The sequence below is a fragment of the Mirounga leonina genome, unplaced genomic scaffold (assembly GCF_011800145.1).
Source record: "Mirounga leonina isolate KUSES-001 unplaced genomic scaffold, KU_Mleo_1.0 Mir_115, whole genome shotgun sequence".
Taxonomy (NCBI): domain Eukaryota; kingdom Metazoa; phylum Chordata; class Mammalia; order Carnivora; family Phocidae; genus Mirounga; species Mirounga leonina.
Genome location: NW_023270268.1, coordinates 70387009 through 70407853, shown reverse-complemented (window position 1 = coordinate 70407853; position 20845 = coordinate 70387009). Strand labels below are relative to the sequence as shown.

Genomic DNA, 20845 nt, shown 5'->3' with positions numbered 1-20845 from the left:
TGTTTTATGTACCTGACAATGAGGTGTACCATGTGGAAACAGAGCATCTTCTACGTCCTGAGCAGCTCATCCGAATGATGCCCACTATGTCCTCTTCGAGATGCCCTGAGAGCCCTGGTCACCACGTGCTAAGCCAAATCTTTAATTATGGAATTAAAATCTATCATAGTGGAGCTTAAATATTGAAGACTGTCATAAGTATTTCTGTAATCTCTTAATATCATTCTTGCCATGCGGTGGTGGGGGTGGGGGGTTTTGGGGGGTTCTTGGCAAAAAAAAAAAAAAAAACTCCTAATAAAGGATAAACCACAACGTTCCTTTAAAAAAAAGAAAAGAGAAGACATTCCCTCCCTAACACACAACACAGACTATAAGCCTGGTTTCTTGGACAGGCCTCACACAAGTGGCTCTATGACCATTAGGGTTGCACGGATCATAACCCCATCTCACTACACATGAACAAGCATGCGCAGACTCATACAACACCCCGCCACCTCTCCCCTACCCAGTCCGTACCCCTCAGGGGCCCCTCCTCACACCACTACCACCACACAAGCACAAACACACAAGTGCACTTACTTCACACCCGCAGACTTTGCTTGTAGGGCGCTGCTCCAGAAATCATCTACGTTTTCCGGTTCAGAAAAAGCCTGAAGGCAGGCACTAAATGGTATCTTGGCGCGAACCAACTCGGGAAGGGGTCTTCTGTTTGCTTCTGCCTCCCTCCTCGTTAACTCATAGGCAATCAGTTCATCTGAGTAAAAGAGCAAACGAATGATCTTGTACTCACTCCATCTTCTTGAAGCGGAAAACATCCCCTTGGGCCAATCTTCCTGAAAGTGTCTGGGCCGGGGCAGTATTGCTCACTTGTTGCCCTTCACGGATCCAGAAAAGCCTGCTGAAAGGCTATTGTCGAGCAGACTTTAGGGTGGCGCCGACAGGCTGCATGAGCCATTCATAATTTTTTGCCTATTCGCCTTTGAGACTGACAGGAGGGATCTGTGAACTCCAGCCCAGATCGGAGGTCCTGATCTCACATGTGCTGGAAGTGAGGCGGGAACCTGGTCTTCCCTTTGTCCAGAGTCAAGGCTGGGATTACCCAAATGCCACCTTCCAATCACGAAGTCTTCACACCACAGAATTTCACACCGAAGGAGACCCAAGGGTCATCTCTCCATTCTGATTAGAGGTCATGGAGGGTGCGGACCAAGGAGCGAGATGGACTATAGCAACCGCAGTCCTCCACTGCACTCAGCCCATGATTCTAACCAACACTGCCCAGAAAACTTCAGGTTGAGGTTACACACAAGGTCAGACAGCAGAGCTACCAACCTAGAAGGCTTTCTACACAATTCCTGCTCAAACGATTCAATACCAAGGGAAAAAGCAGACAGCACACCACCAACTTCCCAGGAGTCAGCAGATCTGCTCTTGGAAACTGTCTATAAGTCAAAATTTTATATAGTTTTGATGAGGTCTTTCTGGGAATTCCTTTTGTTTACCAAAAAAAACACTCCTGATTTATCAGTTTTTAGACACCCCTATGCACCCATGTGTTTTCTTAAGCACATCTGAATATGGGTTTAAAATTCATTGTCCAGTCCACAATCAGTTTATGATGTACCTATATCTAGGATGCCAGTATTAGGTGTCCCAGCAATCAATTTCCAGGGACTAAATTATAAATCTTTCTGAAAAAGAATAGTTACCACTCATAAATTATAAACAGTGAGTTAGAGAGGATCACAGAACTGAGTGGAACATCCCCGAGGCTGGCAAGAGAAAACAATTAAGCCTAATTCTAAAAAGGAAACAAACCACAGACCGCTACCCTCATTTCTACTTTATACAATGGGTAAGAATTTAGAAACTGGCCAAAAGCTGCACAAGCTTATAGAAAAAGGAAATCGTTTCATCTTAAAATCATCATAATCATCGCTTTTCAATTAGCACAACAAATTGACCCCCTCAAAAAAAGAGGGGAAAAGGCCACAAAAGCGAGTTACTGACATTTACGGAAATGACCAGTTCACGGGACATAAGCAATATAGCAGACATTTTGCCTTTTTTTGCTTCTAAATGTTAATTCTAAGAAATACCATTCATCTATTCTGCCCGGGAAGAACCACACAGACTGACTGAAGGAAGCTTCCCCTGAGACCCCAGCAGTTCCTCCACCTCCTTCCTGCTTCTAAAGTCCAAAGACCCTTCTAATGGGCCTCGCTCCTACAAGAGCCCTTCCCTGCTGCACCTCCCACAGGGGGCGTCTTCGATACTCAGATGCCAAAGTCAGATTATTTCAAGAGATTGCTGCTAGGGCGCCTGGGTGGCTCAGCTGTTGAGCAACTGCCTTTGGCTCGGGTCATGGTCCCAGGGTCCTGGGATCGAGTCCCATATTGGGCTCTCTGCTCCGCGGGAGGCCTGCTTCTCCCTCTCCCACTCCCCCTGCTTGTGTTCCCTCTCTCACTGTGTCTCTCTCTGTCAAATAAATAAATAAAATCTTAAAAAAAAAAAAAAAGAGATCGCTGCTAGAACGTCTCACCCCAAAAAATGCTGATCATTTTCCCCAGAATTTATGGCACAACTCATGAGTGCTAACGTTAAAGAATCTTCCACATCTATAATTACAATGTTCCCCCAAAGTAAGCTGACTTCAAGCCAACCAATTGGCCAAATTTATGGGCACTAAAATAAGTTCTACCCAAAATCCCTCCAACAAAAACCCGCGATGCATCGGACTCTTCTCACAAGAAAGGCACATGGGACTGGGGAAAAGAGGAAAAGAGACATGCGAACCAGACACTGTCTGGGCTGGGTCTCCTCCTGACGTGACTCAGCAGTGACTAAACCGCGTTATCTCCGATCCGAGGGTTTGTTTGCATGTATGAGGAAGCACATCGCCAAGTTCCCACTTTGGGACCGTTACCCTTGTTGGTTGCTGCCTCCATGGCCACAGGCAACTGCATCAGGTAATCCACCCTCTCCGTGTAGCGGACTTTGCGCGTCTGACAGCACTGAATACGTTCTTCCACCAAAAACCGAAAAACATCACTTGGGTTTTCTGAGCCAATGCGGTTCCTCTGAAGGTTAGATTAGATCAGGTTAGTAAACGTATGAATATTAAGCCGTGAATAAAAATTGGCACAAAAGAGAATACATAAATCTGGCATAAGGATCTGGTGCTACGAAGCATTCCCTTTGGGCACGGCAGTTCACCAGAGTACTTTAATAACAAAACGCAGGCGTATATCCAAAAATGGGGGACAGGTTAAATAAACTACAGTTCATCATGTGAATGAACATCATGCAGCCGCTAACAGTTGTGAAAGAGGAACTGACCTAGTGGGAATCAGAAGAAAGGGGGTGAGGGAGCCAGACTAAAGAGAAGGGGGGAGAGTAAAGGGCTGCCCTGCAAAAATTAAGGCACATATGATGGGGTCGTGGAAATGCATTGGTGTAAATTATACATAAAAAAGAAATCACGCTACATTCAAATATGTAATGATGTGGCAAAACGTTCAGAACACGTTAAGTGGAAAGCAATGCTTATAAAACAGCATGGAGAGAATCAATAAATGCACCGGGAAAGTGTCTGGTGGGTCAGACACCGAAATGGTAGCACTCCTTATTTGTAGTGGCTGTTGCCACTGGCTATTTTGATTTTCTCCTTTGTGCCTTTTTATATCTTCCACAGAGAACATTTTTGTAATCAGAAAAAAAGAAGTTGTTTTTTAAGAGGGAGAAGAAAGCCTTTAATCACGAATTCTCGGGAGCTTTTAAAAACCACAGCACAGAATGTGATTCAACTCTGCTGGGAGCAAAGTGTGACCATCTCTGAGTGGTGGCACAAGGACACCAAATACCACACTGGACTCTTAAGGAGGTTTGTCATGGAGACCAAAAAGAACTTTGAATGAAATAATGGACAACATTCCTTTAATTACAAATTAAAAGGAGAACAGGGAGATCCAGAAGTGCTAGAAAACAGGGCATGAGCAGCGATCACGCCACATGGGCTGAGCAGAGAAAGCCTCACGCCGATGGAGCACCAGCTGGGACTGTGACAGATTCCGGAAAGGGGCAGGGGGTGGGCATCCCGGCCCAGCCAGAGGGGACTGCCAGAGGGGACCATCCCCAGGCACTGTGCACCCTTCTTACCACCTTTCGAGCATTTCCGAAGACTGACTCACTCACCTCTACTAGATTCACCAGGTGCAAGAAAAACTCCTGGGCATCCTGCTGTCTATTAGAGGAGAATTCTGGGTGGCTCTTGCTGACAAAGGCCTTAAACATGCGTGGAGAGATCCCATTCTGTTGAGGCTGAAATATAAAAATAAAACAAAAAATTTTTTTTAAAGATTCATTTATTTATTTGACAGAGAGAGAGACAGCGAGAGAGGGAACACAAGCAGGGGGAGTGGGAGAGGGAGAAGCAGGCTTCCCGCTGAGCAAGAAGCCCGATGCGGGGCTCGATCCCAGGACCTGGGATCATGACCTGAGCCGAAGGCAGACGTTCAACCGACTGAGCCACCCAGGCGCCCCCAAAATAAAACAAATTTACCACACTTTCCTACACATTCATGGCACTAAGCGGCCAGCAGAGTAGGGATTACCATAAGCCCCAATTTTCAGATGAGACAACTGAAGCCCACAGAAGCTAAACAATGAGAAGAGCCAGCATTCACTGGATGTTTCCTGTGGAGTGGGCATCACACTAACGAGACATGATAAACACCCTCACTTTCTAAGAAAAGGCATTATGAGGTCCATCTTCACAGGGTTTGCTGTGAGAGCCCACTTCAGAGCAGGCTAGAGAGGCGGCATGAGTGGGTCCTCGGAAGGAAGTTAACAGAGAGGAGCGCTCTCCACACCTCCCTTCCTTCCCCATGAGAGAGCAGGAGAGAAGCTCTAGTAGAGACGGGGATGCAGACATACCTCGTTTGATTGTGTTTCGCTTTATTGTGATTTGACCATATGGTATTTTTTACAAATTGAAGGTTTGTGACAGCCCTGCATCAAGCAAGTCTATCGGTGCCATTTTTCCAATATCATTTGCTCATTTTGTGTCTGTGTGTCAAATTTTGGTCATTCTCAAAATATTTCGAACTTCTTCATTATTATTGTATTTGTTAGGGTGATCTGTGGTCAGTAATTACAACTCACTGAAAGCTCAGATGATGGTCAGCCTTTTTCAGCAATAAGGTGCTTTTAATTAAGGTATGCACATTGCTATTGCACACTTAATAGACCACAGTATCACATAAACATCGCTTTTATATGCACTGGGAAACCAAAAAATTCATTTGGCTCACTTGACTGCAACAGTCCCTTTGCTGTGGTGGTTCTCTCCGAGGTATGCCTGTCCTTGCAAGAACAGGAAATGACACCACACATCCCCGGTAACCACTGCAGAGGTGCTCAGGCTCACGCATCTGCCCTGGGCTGTCTCTGGATCAGAGCACGGTTGTTCCCAGGAGCTTGCCCCTCCCCTGGAGACGCTGGAGGAGGCTGGCAGCAGATGCCAGGATGACAGAGCGGGAAGAGCGGGTGGCAGGGACAACTCTGGAGAACAAGGATATATGAACTTCCCCAGGGACCGGAAGGATAGCTCAGAAGGTTGTCAGGCTCCTTCAGAAAGGACACTGCATAAGACGATGGAAGGTCGGCTGGCGGAGGAGACTTGAGGCAGGAGCCGAGGTGGGGGCTACAGAGGTCAGCTGGACAGAGCATCAGGAGAGGTCCCAGGGAGGTCCCTAAGCGGACAAGCAGGGAAGAGGGACATCTCTAAAGAGCCACTAATGTGCCCCTACAAAAAGCTAGCCATGGCAGCCAGGAGGGAGCCAAACGCCCTAGCTCAGCGGAAGGCTCTGCCTCTTGTCTAATGTCTCCATCCCGTGGTCCTTGCTTGACTCTGGTGGGGCCAGAGGATGCTGATGCCAACCCTTGCCCACTGCTGGTTTCCAAGACCCCCAAGCTTGGTAGGGGAGAGAAGCTTTAAGCTGCCTTTGATGTGAACTGGACTTTTTTAATGCTGGTAATCTCCAGGAAATCACTGGAAACCTAAGCAATCTGTCTGCAATGCTCTGAAGAAGCAGAGTGGGATGAGTCCACATCGCCACTGAGGACAGAAATGGGCTCATGATAAAGCTGATTCCTGAGTCCCCTCCAAGTTCACGCATCTAATAACAGTGTTACCTGTCACTTCATTTCATACTCAACAATAACCCTGCAGAGAAGGTACTGCCGTTATCCTCATTTTATAGCTAGGGTCCAGAGACCACGGGAGGTGTGCACAATTACGCAGTCAGATGCAACAGGGGATGGGAAAACTCCGTTATGCACCTCCCTGCAGCTCCCCAGCACGTATGTTCCAAGCAATGTTTCTAATAAAACTTGGGTGAATTGTCCTGTCTTGCTGAATATACACCTGACCTTGTCATCCAGTATTTACTAACCACCTACTTCACGCAGACCACTGGGGATTCTGCCTTTGGAGAGCTGAGAGACCATGGGGAAATGAGAGACAACACACGTATCTATGGCAAATGCTGAGGGATGCCGCCCAGGACCTGGAACAGTGTCAGCAGCTCTTAGAGGACAACGCCCCAAAGTGGCAGCATGTGGGCATCCGAGGACATGGAAACTATACATAAATGGCCCAGCTTGCACACACGCTTGGCTTCAGATGTGCTGCCAATGCTAGGTAAAGACCACTATATACCTGACAATTAATTTTACCTGTATGTACACCTCCTGAAAACGATGTAACAACTGTAACTCCTTCACTCACACTGCTGATGCCCATCTGCATTGCATCAGCCAACACAGCATGCAAAAACAATGCCTTTGCATAACGGCTAACATTTATTCATCCAGGTCAGACATTACTCTAGGAACGTGGGTGAATACTTACTAGGTGCGAGGCACAGTTCTGAGTACCTTGTAATACATGTATCTTGCTTAACTCACTTAACCTGATGATGATGATTGATGATGATGATTCTCTCCATTTGACAGATGAGGAAACTGAGGCAAAGCAGCATTAAGAGACAGGCCCAGCATCACACAGCTACAAAAGTCAGTCACTTTCTGTCCCTCCGTCGCGCTGTCTGTCGCTGTGTGTCTATCTGTCTGTCTCTCTCTTTTTATCCCATGTCTTAATACTGCTTTCACACACTAGTTCTCATCTCTGATGACCCTGAGTCCCCCTTACCAGTTGCTGAGAAAGGGAGACGGTATGTCTTGGACTCTGAGTAAGCCCTCTTCAAACCCACATGCCTCTGGAGCCAACATTACAGGTCAGTCCAGCAACTATTCCTCCACCCTTGGCAGTGCAGAGGGGCACCACGTGGAATCCCATCTTTTCACCTTGTGCCTCTCTCTTTAGGCCTTCACATAAGCACGCACTCGTTCTCTGCTGCTGATGGCATTTCTTCCTGCAAGCCGGGCTTCGACTTGTTGTGGCTGCCAGTCCCCATCAAAGCAGCTGCCTTGGGAAGTTTAACAAGTCAGGAAACTCAGAAAAGCTGGCTGCTGATTTTTGCCACCGTGTGGTCGTGTAACTGGGAGCAGTCTCAACAGGGACTGTGGTGAAATCCCCAGAACCTCAGCCCTGCACCTGGACTGTGCCCAGCCTCCTTCACTAGCCACACCTCTTTTCTTTCTCTACCCATTTTGTTTCCTTGTTTTCTCTTGACTGACCTTCCTTAATCCTTTGTTCAATTCCTTAATCCTTTGTTCAATCCTTTGTTCAATCCTCAAGCTATAGCTTGAGAACTGCTAATCATTGGGAAGCTATTTGAAAAGGCTTCCTAACCAGAGAGATGCTATCTCTCCCTCCCCACATCACACTGCAGACCACCTCCTGAACTTCACAGCTGGGTTCGAGCTTTTTAGTTCAAACTAGACTACTCCACAGTTAATGCCTTGATCATCAGCTGGGCTGGCTGCCTGCACCCATGTCCCACGCCTATTCTACCCGATTGCAGAGGAAGTCCCCCTAATTCCCATACTCAACTAATAGTACTTTCCTTTCGTATCTGGTATAGTAGAAAGTCTTCCAGATCTAGCTTCCAGCTTATCAGAAACACAAGCTGAACAAGGCAAAAATCTTTAAAACAATCCTGGGACAAATGATTCAGCTCCTTCCACAAATCAATAGGTCGCAGAAAGAAAAGGAGGGGGACTTATAAAAGTCATCTTTGACACTGCAGGGGAAAATCTGGACATGGACTGGGTATTGGATGATGCTGAGGAATGGTTATTAATTTTGTTGGTGTGCTTCTAACACTTGAAACAACTTTTAACATGATTTTTATGTGGGGAAAAAAAAGAAGGCATTCTAGTCACAGATGTGTGCTAACATTTACAGGTGACAAGAAGGATGCTTGGATTTTGTGTTTACACGCTGCAGGGAAGGGGAGGGACAGGAAGGGGAGGACAGAGGAAGAGAAGGGGAAGGAAAAGTTGAGCCTAGGGGGGATTACTGAAACCAAACCCACAGAATGGCAATTGCTAAAGCTACACAATGCGACTTGTATGTGTATTTGCAAATGAAAAAAAAATTTAATGACCAGGCTCTGAATAAGGCAGTTCATACTTAAACCAAAAGTCAAAATAAGAACCAAAGAACTAAGTCAAAGAAACCATATTTCCTAGTTGGCAATGCGTCAGTGATATCATCCCAAAGTCCCCTATGGGTCTCTTGCCACACACAAGGAGAGGGAGTGACCAGACTGGACCAAGTCAGACCTGCCTTCAGGAAGCACACACTCTCACCCATGAGCCGACCCCTCTACACCTGAAACCATGGCTAGTCCCAACAACTAACTTTATTAGGAGGGAGCCCCCGGCGTCTCCAAAATAGCAACCACCTAAGGAACCTGTCATATTTATAGGATACTGTACTTACTTTCTCCATCAGCAATTGCAAAACAGATCAGCTAAAATTAGCAAGAGGGCTACGGTGTTCAGAATCTTTCCCAAATGCTTACAAGGAATTTCTGTTTAACTCTGCACTAAGAAGGTGGCTAGACACTCCTTGCTGACATTCCTCTGAGCCTAATGCTTTAATTAATACACACACAGCAAAAGTGGGGCTTTGTATCACATTAAAGAGCGATACCTGCACAGATATTTACATTGTAAAACTCCAGGAATAAAAAGAAAGGTAGACACATCCCAGCCTGCCCCTAATACACAGATGTATGGCATCCATCCATCATATCAACTTTTAACCTTAAACCATAAACCTTGGATCTAACCCAGTTCCTAACTAGATCCAAACCCCAAATCTCCAAAGCCAAAGGAACAGAGTGCATTCCCCAAGTTATTTTTCTTATTTCAAAAAGTGAGTTAGAAATGTTACATTTGCCACACCTAGGAAAATGGAGATTAGTGAAAATAAAGTTCTCATGTTTGGGGGTAAAATTACATCACCTCAAAGTCAAACACTGGTTATCTCATGTTGATCAAAAACAGACCAGCAATTATGCGTCAAGGATTTTTCAGCAGGGAAATCAAATGAATTGTCACTTAAGAAATACAGTTTGTTTGAAATATGGAATTGTTTCAAACATGTTATCTTTGGAAGGAGAAATAAATTACAGGGTATTCAGCATTAAAAAGTGTGAAAGCGTGGTCTCAGATTGCATAAGACAGGAATATATTTTTTGAAGAAAGAAAAGTGCCCCTTTATTTTTTTTTTAAAGATTTTATTTATTTATTTGAGAGAGAGAGAATGAGAGAGAGAAAGCACATGAGAGGGGGGAGGGTCAGAGGGAGAAGCAGACTCCCCGCCGAGCAGGGAGCCCGATGCGGGACTCGATCCCGGGACTCCAGGATCATGACCTGAGCCGAAGGCAGTTGCTTAACCAACTGAGCCAGCCAGGCGCCCCGAAAAGTGCCCCTTTATAGTGAGAGGTCTTATCTACCGCAGATGCAATTTAATTTTAAAAATCAATTCAACACATTTATGTAGAAACGGCAGTGCCCAAAACAAATACCACAAATCTTTTTACAGATGAAAATGTGCATTAAGCATGCATATATAAAAACTAGATTTCACCTTGGTCTGTGGAAGACCAGTTTAACACCAGGAAGCATGTAGCCTAGAAATGCAAGACAGAGGCATTGGGAAATAAGTTGCCGGGACCACCTGGTAATTGTGCAAACTTTAAAGACCCCCTTTTGTCATCCGCCTGCACCATCCACACTCTGAGGCACTGGACACCTGAAGCAAATGCTGGAACAACTATCAGGGAAGCAGGATCGTGTAGAGGTCAAAAGCAGACTCAGGGGCCAGCCTGCCTGGTGTGAATCCCAGCCCTGCCACTCGCTGGCTGTGGAACTTCAGGCAAGGTTTTTTGTGCATTAGTGAGCATACAGAAAGAATTTGGCCTTTCATAAGCAATCTTAGTTATTAGTACCACTGCCGGTGGGGGCCCAATAAAAAGGCACTCCCACCACATGGCTCTGATTCTTCTCTCTTGCTCTCTCTCCTTTCCACCCCACATTCCTCTTGTGATCCATCCCCTTCTCTGGTTTAGCACACCTTCTTTCTTCTCTTAGGGCATTTCAGGCACATTACCAATCACAAATGCCATAGGCCCAGGACAAGGCCACCTGACCAAAGGGCCCCTGACCCCTGAGAGAAGAGTCTCACAAATTGGTTTCTCTGAAACCAATTGCCAGTGAAAATCCTGACGCCTCAGAAAGTAATTCCCTCCACTGTCAAGGGGAAGGGAGATTTTACTATGAATTACTTGTCTGTTCACGTAACAGATTAAAACTGACTCCTCCAGAGCCACAAAGAAAATCATATGGTCAACTCAAGCTCATTTTGAACGTTAAAGGGACCCTATTGATGCCTGAGCCAAAGACTCAGTCATATCCCACCCACCTAGAAAGGTCTTCCCCACCACTCCCAAGATGCACACCATACTACTGGTCACATTCAGGATTCTTTCTCAAAGACTACTAGATCATGGCACCACAGAGCAGGAAAGGATTTTACAGATCATCTAAATCAAAGGTCACACACCCAAATACAATAGCATACCTGCCAAGTCATGAACCACAAAGGGACTGGAGCCAGCCGGGGACTGTGTGTCCTATTTGAAGGGAGGGCCGCTACGCAGCTCCAGCCATCTGCTATCATGGGCCTGGAACTGCCACAGGATCTGACTGTTTAAGAGAAGCTGGAAGTTCTGGGGTGCCTGGTCGGCTCAGTCAGTTAAGCATCCAACTCTTGGTTTCGGCCCAGGTCATGATCTCAGAGCCATGAGATCGAGCGCTGCATCGGGCTCCATGCTGGGCATGGAGCCTGCTTACAATTCTCTTTCTCCCTCTCCCTTTGTCCCTCTCCCCTGACTTGCACTCACTCTCTCTCTCTCAAAGAAAAAAAAGAGAGAGAGAGAAGCTGGAAATTTAGATATTTATGTGTGGGCCAAGCAAAACACCTACAAGCCAAATATGGCCCAAATGCTGCCAGATCACCCATGTTGGGCCACACAAAGCAGGAGTTCCCACATGTAGGCTCCAGGCCCCTAGAGATCACAAAGCTACTGCACAATAGTCACTAAGCTCAATGGTGAGGAGGGAGCAAGGGCCCCAAGTAGTCATTGTTCATAGAATGAATAAATAATGTGCCTTGCTCTTATAAGAACTATTTTTGGGGCACCTAGGTGGCTCAGTTGGTTGGGAGGCTGCCTTTGGCTCAGGTTGTGATCCCAGGGTCCTGGGATCGAGCCCCACATCGGGCCCCCTGCTCAGTGGGGAGCCTGCTTCTCCCTCTGCCTGCCCCTCCCCCTGCTTGTACTCACTCTCTCTCTGTCAAATAAATAAAATCTTTAAAAAAAAGAACTATTTTTATTCTAATGTAAAAGGACATTTTAATATTAACAAAACCAAACTTTACTTACAAACATCACCAAATTGATGACTTTTCATTCCATATTTTCTCAAATGAGGAGATTCCAAAAACACAACCACAAGCACGTAATATACCCAGATTTTATTTACATGGGAGAGAGAACCTTCACACTTGCAACATTCACAACCACCACCTGGACAAATTCTGCCATTTGACTGCTGGGATTGGAAGTTTATGTGACTTGCCCACAGTCTCACAGCTCCTTACAGAGCCTGGAAAGGAAGCCCAGAGTCCCTGAGACCCAATCCAGTCTCCTTCTCCTCCACCAAGGAAGGTGGGTTCTGACCCAAAAGTGGCCCAAGAAGTGGCATAGCATGGATGAAAACCCAGGCCTAATGTGATGAAAAGAAAATGTTGGTCCAAGCTGTTTTCAACAACACCTCTTCAAAGCTTCACAGGAGCTCAGAGGTAGAAGAAGCCTGGGTGCCCCCCATACCCCACCCACATCCAAACCATCCCTTCAACTGCGTCCCAGATGAGGGCCTTCCAGTCTTGGATGGATAAGGAACTCGGTATCTTGCCATGCTAGATGGCAATGCATCTTCCAGCCCCCATACCACTCTAATCTCCCAGCCTGGCCATTTGGAGTGTCTACTTCCCTCTCTACCCTCTTCAGCCCCTTCCTACTCCACACCTCCAAACACTGCCTCTAAATGCTCCCTTCATACTCTCCCTTCTTTCCGTTGCTTTATTTCCCCAACTAGCTGGCTGCATTATGAACAAGAGTTTACTCACTTCCCACTCCTACTATTGATCTAGTTAAGGATGGCTGACTTGAGGTGGGAGCACAGAGGCCAACACTTGAGAGACAGCTCTGTCCACTAAGTCAAGTCAGAGCACTTGAGGTCAGAGCAGGTGGTGGGGGAAAGGGGCATGCACTCCATTCAGGCCATAGGCAGTGTTACGAGCCAGGCTGCCAAATGCAGCTGTGTAAGCTGTGCACTGCAGAATTTCAAGGGCACCACTCAAAAAAGACCAGGTTGCGAGCAGTGCCCTCAGGAGCTGCGCAACAGAGCCACCCGGGAAGGGGTCGGTAGCCCACTCTGCAGGCACATGGAAATGCAAGTGGGGCTGTCAGGAGATGGAGTGCATCTTTCAGTTATTCTATCAGTAAACAGTGGCTGAACGGCCAACTGAGTTTCTCATACCTGAGTGTGTCGACAAACCCCCTAGCAGCTTACCAAAAATGAGGATTGCCCAGACCTCTCCAGAAACTCAGAATCCTCAGTTCTGTAGGTGGGAGCGGGGTGGAGAAGGGGGTAGAATAGGAATGTGTATGTTGTTCTTTAACAACCAGCTTCTTGAAAAATCCTAGCAAACAAAGTTGAGGCTTAGGAGAAGAAAGATATTATAAGGGCCAAGATTATGTTACCAAGGAGAAAATGTTTATATTTGTATAAGGCTTATTCTTTCCATCTCAGCTCTATTTTATGAAGAACAGTGTTCTGAAAACCATTAATGATGACGTTCACATATAATCCATCAAACAACTGCCACTAGAAACACCAACCCTAGCTATTTCTCACCACAATTTTTAAGAGCACACAGACACCCTAGACTCCAAAACAAAATAGCTATTCTGACAGCTCGCTAAATTTATAGCTACCATGTGCCAAATCATAGGAAATCCACATTCTAGCTGGTAAAGGCCCTCCTACCTGCCTATATCAACATGGCAAATACTGGGACACATACCTTGTGTTCCTCCTTCATCACCTGTTCAATGAGTTCAGATTTCACTGGAGGTTTTGAATACTGGCCTGAGAGAAGGCCATGTCCTAGCTTAGTCCTGGACAGGAGGGAGAAAGAAAAACAAAAAGGTCATTGTTGTTTCCCCATAGAGACATTAACATTACCTATGAATGCTTTTAGGTGGAACATTTTATCTTGATTACTCAAAAATAACTTATTTATTTGATTTTTCTTGATAACTGATGCCATTTCAGACCATCCTCAGTACTTTATAAATAACTATTAATATCTTTCTTCTTAACAAAAGTAACATGTGTTCATTTTAGAACACTGTTAATACAGAAAATTTTAAAAAAGAGAGAATTGCCTTTAATTCTGCAACCCAGCAATAACCATTATGAACACTTACTGGATACTCCTCTAAAAAACTTTCAGATACTTTTCAATCAGCACTTACATTTGTGTGTTGAAGTCCTGTGTTGGATCTAAAGGAGAGTAGTCAAATATTCTTGGAAGATTTCCTACATACCTAGAAAATGAGAAGGGAGAATAAAAACATAGGAACTGAAAGAACAGAAACAAAATAAGCTGCCATCCTAGCGAAGACCTTCTTGCCTTTCTATCAAAGTTAAATCATCCACCTAAAGAAAACTTTTCCTGAGATCCTACCTCTGCAGCCATATTCATGGGCCTCCCTAAAATGTTTGTGTTTCTATCAGTGGGTCTCCACCCTGGGTGCAGGTTAGAATCACTTACAGAGTTTCTCCGAAAAACACCAAAGCCAGAGCTACCCCCAGATGTTCTGATGTCATTGCCTGAGACTGAGGCCTGGGATTTGCAATCTTTTCAAAGTCCCCCAAGTGATTATAACATGTAACCAGAATCAAGAACCACCAGTTTATGCCATCTCATTTACCATCTCAAAAACGAATGGTAAGGGGCGTCTGGGTGACTCGGTTAAGCATTTGCCTTCGGTTCAAGTCATGATCCCCGGGTCCTGGGATCGAGCCCCACATTGGGCTCTCTGCCCAGCAGGGAGCCTGCTTCTCCCTCTCCCTCTGCCTGCCACTCCCCCTGCTTGTGTTCGTTCTCTCTCTCTCTCCACCAAATAAAAAATAAAAAATAAAAAAACAAACGGTAAGACTAGGAATTATGCCAATCGTATCAAAATGAATACTGATGGTAACAGCAGTGACGACTACCACTGCTTGAGGGCTCTCTGTATACTCTGGTTGGGTCTTCATTACAACCGTATGAGGAAGGGATGGTTATGGCTACCCACTAGAGAGATGAGAAATCAGGATGCTTCCAAAGTTACCCAAGGAAGGAGTGATGAAGCCCAGAGTGCACCAGGGAGCCTGGCTCCAAACCCCTGCTCTGAACCACTCTGCCCAGTCCGTGCTCCTTTGAGCAGGCCCCAGCCCCTCCTTCTGACCAGTTTACCGTGACAGAGCAGTGCCAACTTCCACCACCCATCTCTAACCTCAATGTACAATCATTCCTTTCACTTCTTAAGTTCATTTCCTATTTCATACCCTCTGTTTTGTGCTGTTCATCTTTCCATCTTCAGGCTTTGACTCTCTGAGCGTGAAAGCTCTAGAGAGAAGAATCCAGAAGCAGATCCCTTTCCCTGGCACTTCATGCACCCTGCTCTGCCCACTTCTCTGACCTCATTCCCATCCCTCTCCCTAGCCCACAGCACCCCAGCCACGTGCCCTTCTTTGCCAGGACATACCAAGCTCACACCTGCTTCAAGGTCATGCCATCTGCTGTCTCTTTCCCAGAATGTTCTCTCCACAGACCTTTGCTCCATCTCAGATCTGTTTAAAAGGCACCTCCCCACCTCTCCTAATTCCCCATCACCTGATCCTGGCTGACTTTCTTCTTGGCATGCAACAGTATTTGCAATTTTATAATTTATCTCCTTGTTGATTATCTCTCTAGAGATTATATACTGGAGTATAATCTCCATGAAGGCAGATACATTTTCTAAATTACTGCATTTCCAGCACTAGAATAGCATCTGATGTGTAAAAGGCACTAAAAAAACATTTGTTGAATGAATACATTCATATAATGTAATCATATAACCAACTTCCATAACTGACTACCTATAAACCAACAGAAAAGACATTACTGCAACAAAGCCCGAGCAGAGAACCACAACACACTGGTAGTTAGCAATGACCTCTACTTCCGGATGCCTGCAGGCACCTGCTATCTACAAACTCAGAATTTGTACCCCAGATTATGTACTTCTGTCAAAATTAACAGAGCCCACTTCTCTGGGACAGCCCCTGTCCCATGGCTTTTGGATATGTCATCTAGAAATTTTCAGTGGACCAAGAGCCAAATAAGAGATCAACCAAACTTTATAACCAAACTATGCGCAGCCAGAGACTGCACAGAGGAATTGTTAATATACAACATGATGAACTCATTAGCTCTCTTACAAGCCAGTCTTTATCGTATTTCAAAAGCTGACCAGATAAGAAAACCTCACTGGGAAGATGAACATTAGTGAGGCTTATGCTTTCAGGCAAGATTGGTGGAGAAAAAAGAAAAATTAAAGGTGGTAAATCTTTGATGTCAGAAAAGTCCATTTTGCTAGTAATTACTATTACTTTTCTAAATGATGAGGAATATCCTTCATTACAACAAAGTTAAATTAAAACGCAGAAGTGGGCGCCTGGGTGGCTCAGTTGGTTAAGCGACTGCCTTCGGCTCGGGTCATGATCCTGGAGTCCCGGGATCGAGTCCCGCATCGGGCTCCCTGCTCGGCAGGGAGTCTGCTTCTCCCTCTGACCCTCCTCCCTCTCATGCTCTCTGTCTCTCATTCTCTCTCTCTCAAATAAATAAAAATAAAATCTTTAAAAAAAAAAAAAGAAGAAAAAAAACCCGCAGAAGTAATGCTAGATACTTTTTAAAAATACGTATTGTAACTTCAGTTTGCAGTCTAGTGGTTCTCACAAAAGTAGTTTTGCTATCTGACAATCCATCTTAGCTCTCATTCAATTTATACACCATTTATTTCGATTTGATCAGCATCAGAATTATTCTGAAATGTAAACCGGGTTCTAGTAGCAGGCAGGGTATCACGGAGTCAGGCTGACATTTCCGAATTACACTCTGGTTGTGCGTAAGCCATTTAATCTCTCCATGAGTCACTCTTTCTACTTACAAAATGGAGACATTGCTCCCGGACCCAACTCCACTGAGAGTTAGTCCTGCTGGGGAGAAAGGAGTTTGAAGAGCAAGTATTTCAACCAAGTGATGTTTGGTAAAAGAACGAACACACTGAGGACAAGTATTATGAGTAGGTTGCCCATGTAGTAATATACACAGTAAATGTTTAGAAAATAGAATATTAAATATTCAGTAATATACAATACTGAGACTCTTGAAACAACACTAAGGGGAGATATGTGAATCTTAATTCCAAAACACAGATATGAGGTACCTTTTTTCACTTGAGAAAAAAATTCAGAAATATGACTGTTCATCAAACTTGGGAGGATAGAGAGCATTTTCAAAACCTATAGACTGTAAGTCACCGAAACAGTTCTTGGGTTTTGTAACCAAAGAACACAAGTTCCCTCCATTCTAGTTTAAAAGAAATAATAATTATACAACATCTACCGCAAGGCCTTTCCTTCAATATTTTTTTTTTAAATAAGGGACCATGAGAAACGTAAGATGAAGTTACACTGCTCCCCAATCAAATAATAATACAAGTATGAGACATGGGCAAAAATTTATAGAAATAATACAATGTGTCAGGCATCTAAGTAGCCCAGTTGGTTAAATGTGTGCCTTCAGCTCAGGTCATGATCCCAGGGTCCTGGGATCGAGCCCCATGTTGGGCTCCCTGCTCAGTGGGGAGCCTGCTTCTCCCTCTCCCTCTGCTGCTCCCCCCGCTTGTGCTCCCTCCCCCCCAAATAAATAAAATCTTAAAAAAAAATATGATGTGTGAGGCATACCTTTGAAAAAGTGCTCCCATCTCAGAGCTTCAAACTTGCTCTTTCTCTGTCCAAACCCTCTGTCCCCAGTCCTCCTGCATATCAGTCAAGGTGTGTGTCCCTTTGTGTGCCCTCTCTTCAAAGAGATCCTCCCTGACCATCTCTTCCCCTTTTCCTTCATGGAACTTACCATGTTTATTACCATGCAGTTGTTCTTCTGATCATTTATTCACTGTTTCCTCAAGTGGAGCCAGGCACCATGTCCTTTTGTTCACCACTGAACCCCCCTCCCCACCCAGCACCCTGTTGAGCAGAGCAGAACCCACTCTTCATTGGCTGGATGAGAAAATGAAAACTAGACATGCAAACTGGCCATAAATTTCCAAAGCCGGAAAATGGCAAGAAAAGTAAGTCTTCAAATACCAAGAGAGAAAAGAAAAGGGTATCTGATATACTTTTGATTAGCTACCATGAAAGCCATTAGCATTTCAACTCCACAGGGCTAAAAAATTGCCCTGGGCTATTCCTAGCATGCTGTCTGCCCCTTCATCAGTGGGTCAGTGCGTGTCCTCTTCCGTACTTGAACCGTGGTGGAAACCAACCCGCTCTGGAATACACTAGAGATAATTTCCTGAACTTTAGGCTGTGGCTGCCCACAAGTGCACCAGCCTCGGTCCCGGTCTGTGCAGCCCCCCTCTAAACCCAGCCCAGAGAAGAGAAGGGCCACAGACATAGCCGCTCTGCCCTCCATATGGGAGGAAGGAGGCAGCCTCATACACACACACTTAGGAAACATCCTCCATCAGTGCCTCCCGATTATCTGTGGCGAAGGGACAGCTTTTCTGTTTATTTCAACTCATACAGATGACCCCTTTAAGATACATAATAAAAGTAATTCGAAAAATGAAATGCCACTCATAAAGCATGACAATGTCGACTTGCTACAAAAATTTCCACATGCTCCCTCTCCGTTTCCATAGTTATCACACATCCATACCCAGCAGTCCAAGGACCAGCACCAGTCCGTGAACCACATTTTGAGTAGCGAATAACACAAAGCTTAAATCCTCTAAGAAACTCCACTCACCAGGAGGGCAACACTGACCAAACCAATCACTGAACCTCTCCTAGCGTATCTATAGAAGGAATATGGCAGGCGTTCTGTGAAGATGGATGATTAATATTTTGTTGGCATAGAGGGGGACTGAAGGTCTAAAAACGGAAGCCATTATTAATACGACAAGCCCCGGTAAGTTTCGCAGTTACAAAGCTCTCCTAATCTCACCTGATTCCCATAACACTTGACAAGTGTTCTCACCCAGCTTCAGTGCAAGAAGTCACACCATGCGGATGCAGTGGCATGTCCTGCAGCTGATGAAGACCAGCTTCCCCTGCACATCCGGGGGTGGACAAAGGGCAGCGCTGTGCACCCAGCTCCGCGGGGGGACACTTACGCTCTCTGGAACTCTGGGATGCTGAAGATGGCCTGCATGACGGAACTCAGGTAGCAGCTGTTGCCCAGATTCTTGAGACCCGTGTACCCGGGGCCATACATGGGCTTCAGCTTCGTCCCCGTCTCCTGGATCACTTCCCACTCGCTGACCCGAGGCTTGATGTCATTGTCCCGAAGCCCGTTCTCTGTCTGGGGCAAAGTCATCGAAGGAAACCAACTTTAGTTGTAATTATCACCCAAAGCCCATGTCCCAAGAATTATTTCTAACAGCAATGAATGTTTCTGCCCCTTTGTTCCCGAAGATAAGCAGAAAAATCACCTAGTTAAAGGGACTGACGTGGCGATGCTGCACAAAAATGTCAATGTATTTAATGCCACAGAATCACACACTTAAAAATAGTAAAATGGTAAATTTTATGTTATGTATGTCTTTCCACAGTAAATACACACACTTAAAAGATTTAAATATGAAAGAGAGAGATGAAGGGGAAAGGAGATAGGAGGAAGAAAGACAAATAGGAACAGAAAGAAAGAAGTTAGTATACTGTAAAATACAGTAAAAACTGTATTTTCCAGTGCAACCCAGCCAACAGAAAGGCAAGGCCGCTGGAGAGGAAAGTGAAGGAAAATCATGGGCCTTGGAAGTGCCTTGAAGGGTGACGTGAGTGAGGACAAGGAGACGGAGGGGAGGAGAGCCCGAGGAGAGGGAGACAGGCTGGGAGGGAAGGGTCCAGGCAGAGCGCGCACACTGAAGCAGCTGCTCACAGGCACAGACGTTACATAGTCATGATATCAGCTTGAAAACACAATATTAAATGAAGCAAAGCTCTTCCCATCAACAACAATATGTTGGCTTATTCTTTCCACCCCCGAGCTCTGCTTCCCTTCCTGAAATTAATTAAAGTGATGTCGGTCACAGATAATTTTAAAGGTCATCTTCCCATACTTTCTCGCTTCAGTGAACAAGGAGTGATTCATGCAACTCTCCACCAAAGGATACAGAAATTTTACAAGTAAATTCCAACTAAGACAAACGGTACTTGATGAGGTACCATTTTTATTATAACATTAAAAAAAAATATAAGCTGGTAACCAAAAGAAAATGTTAATTAATTAAATTCAAGAAGTAAATGCAAAGTAAGATTCCTGTTACAGCAATTACATATTAAAGAAACCAAAGGGTTCCCTCCCTGCAAGGTAGGAATACAAAGTGGACCTTCTTACCCCATGCATATGAAGCATATCAATTCCAAAATGCGCTAAGTGCTTGGCCAAATGAGGATCCAAAACAGGTTCCTCTTCTTGAAAGGAATAAACATCTACAGGGTGAAGAGAAAACAAGGAATGAGATCTTTAATCAAGTCATTCAGTATTCAACATATGTCTATTGAGCTCCCACTATGCACCAGGCTTGGGATACATGGGTGAATAAAGCCAATAGAAACCTCCTGTGAGTTACACACTCAACTGGAGAAAAGACAGATGAGCAACAACAAACATAATTAATAGGTCTATTTTGTAATTATACCCATATAGCAATTTTTGACATTTCAGGAGGTTAATTTTTAAAAAGGTTTTCTGAGACAAAAAAAAATTTAAAAAGCAGTGTCTAAAGTTAAAATAGTTGAAATGAGATGAGTGTAAATGCCTACCAACTGATCTTCTAACCAAAACTGCGCTGGCATAACAACTGTGCAGGAGGAGGGAGGGGTGAGGGAGGACAGAGAGGCAACACCTGCCATGGCAGGGGAACCTACGAGGGAACAGAGGGGACACACAGGCCCTCGGGAGCAGCTGAGTGGCTGGAGT

General features: G+C 45.1%; 1 protein-coding gene across 3 annotated transcripts in view; it reads right to left on the bottom strand.

Annotated features, from left to right (window-relative positions):
- The window catches only part of USP13 (ubiquitin specific peptidase 13), a 127329-nt gene that overhangs the window by 52792 nt on the left and 53692 nt on the right, over window positions 1-20845 (bottom strand). For all 3 annotated transcript variants that reach the window (XM_034999472.1, XM_034999463.1, XM_034999473.1), the window contains exons 7-13: window positions 20261-20355; window positions 19038-19225; window positions 14082-14153; window positions 13628-13721; window positions 4195-4320; window positions 2927-3080; window positions 580-754 (exon numbers count right to left, since the gene is read on the bottom strand). In XM_034999472.1, the coding sequence (XP_034855363.1) occupies window positions 580-754; window positions 2927-3080; window positions 4195-4320; window positions 13628-13721; window positions 14082-14153; window positions 19038-19225; window positions 20261-20355 (904 nt within the window). The remainder of the gene's footprint in view (window positions 1-579; window positions 755-2926; window positions 3081-4194; window positions 4321-13627; window positions 13722-14081; window positions 14154-19037; window positions 19226-20260; window positions 20356-20845) is intronic.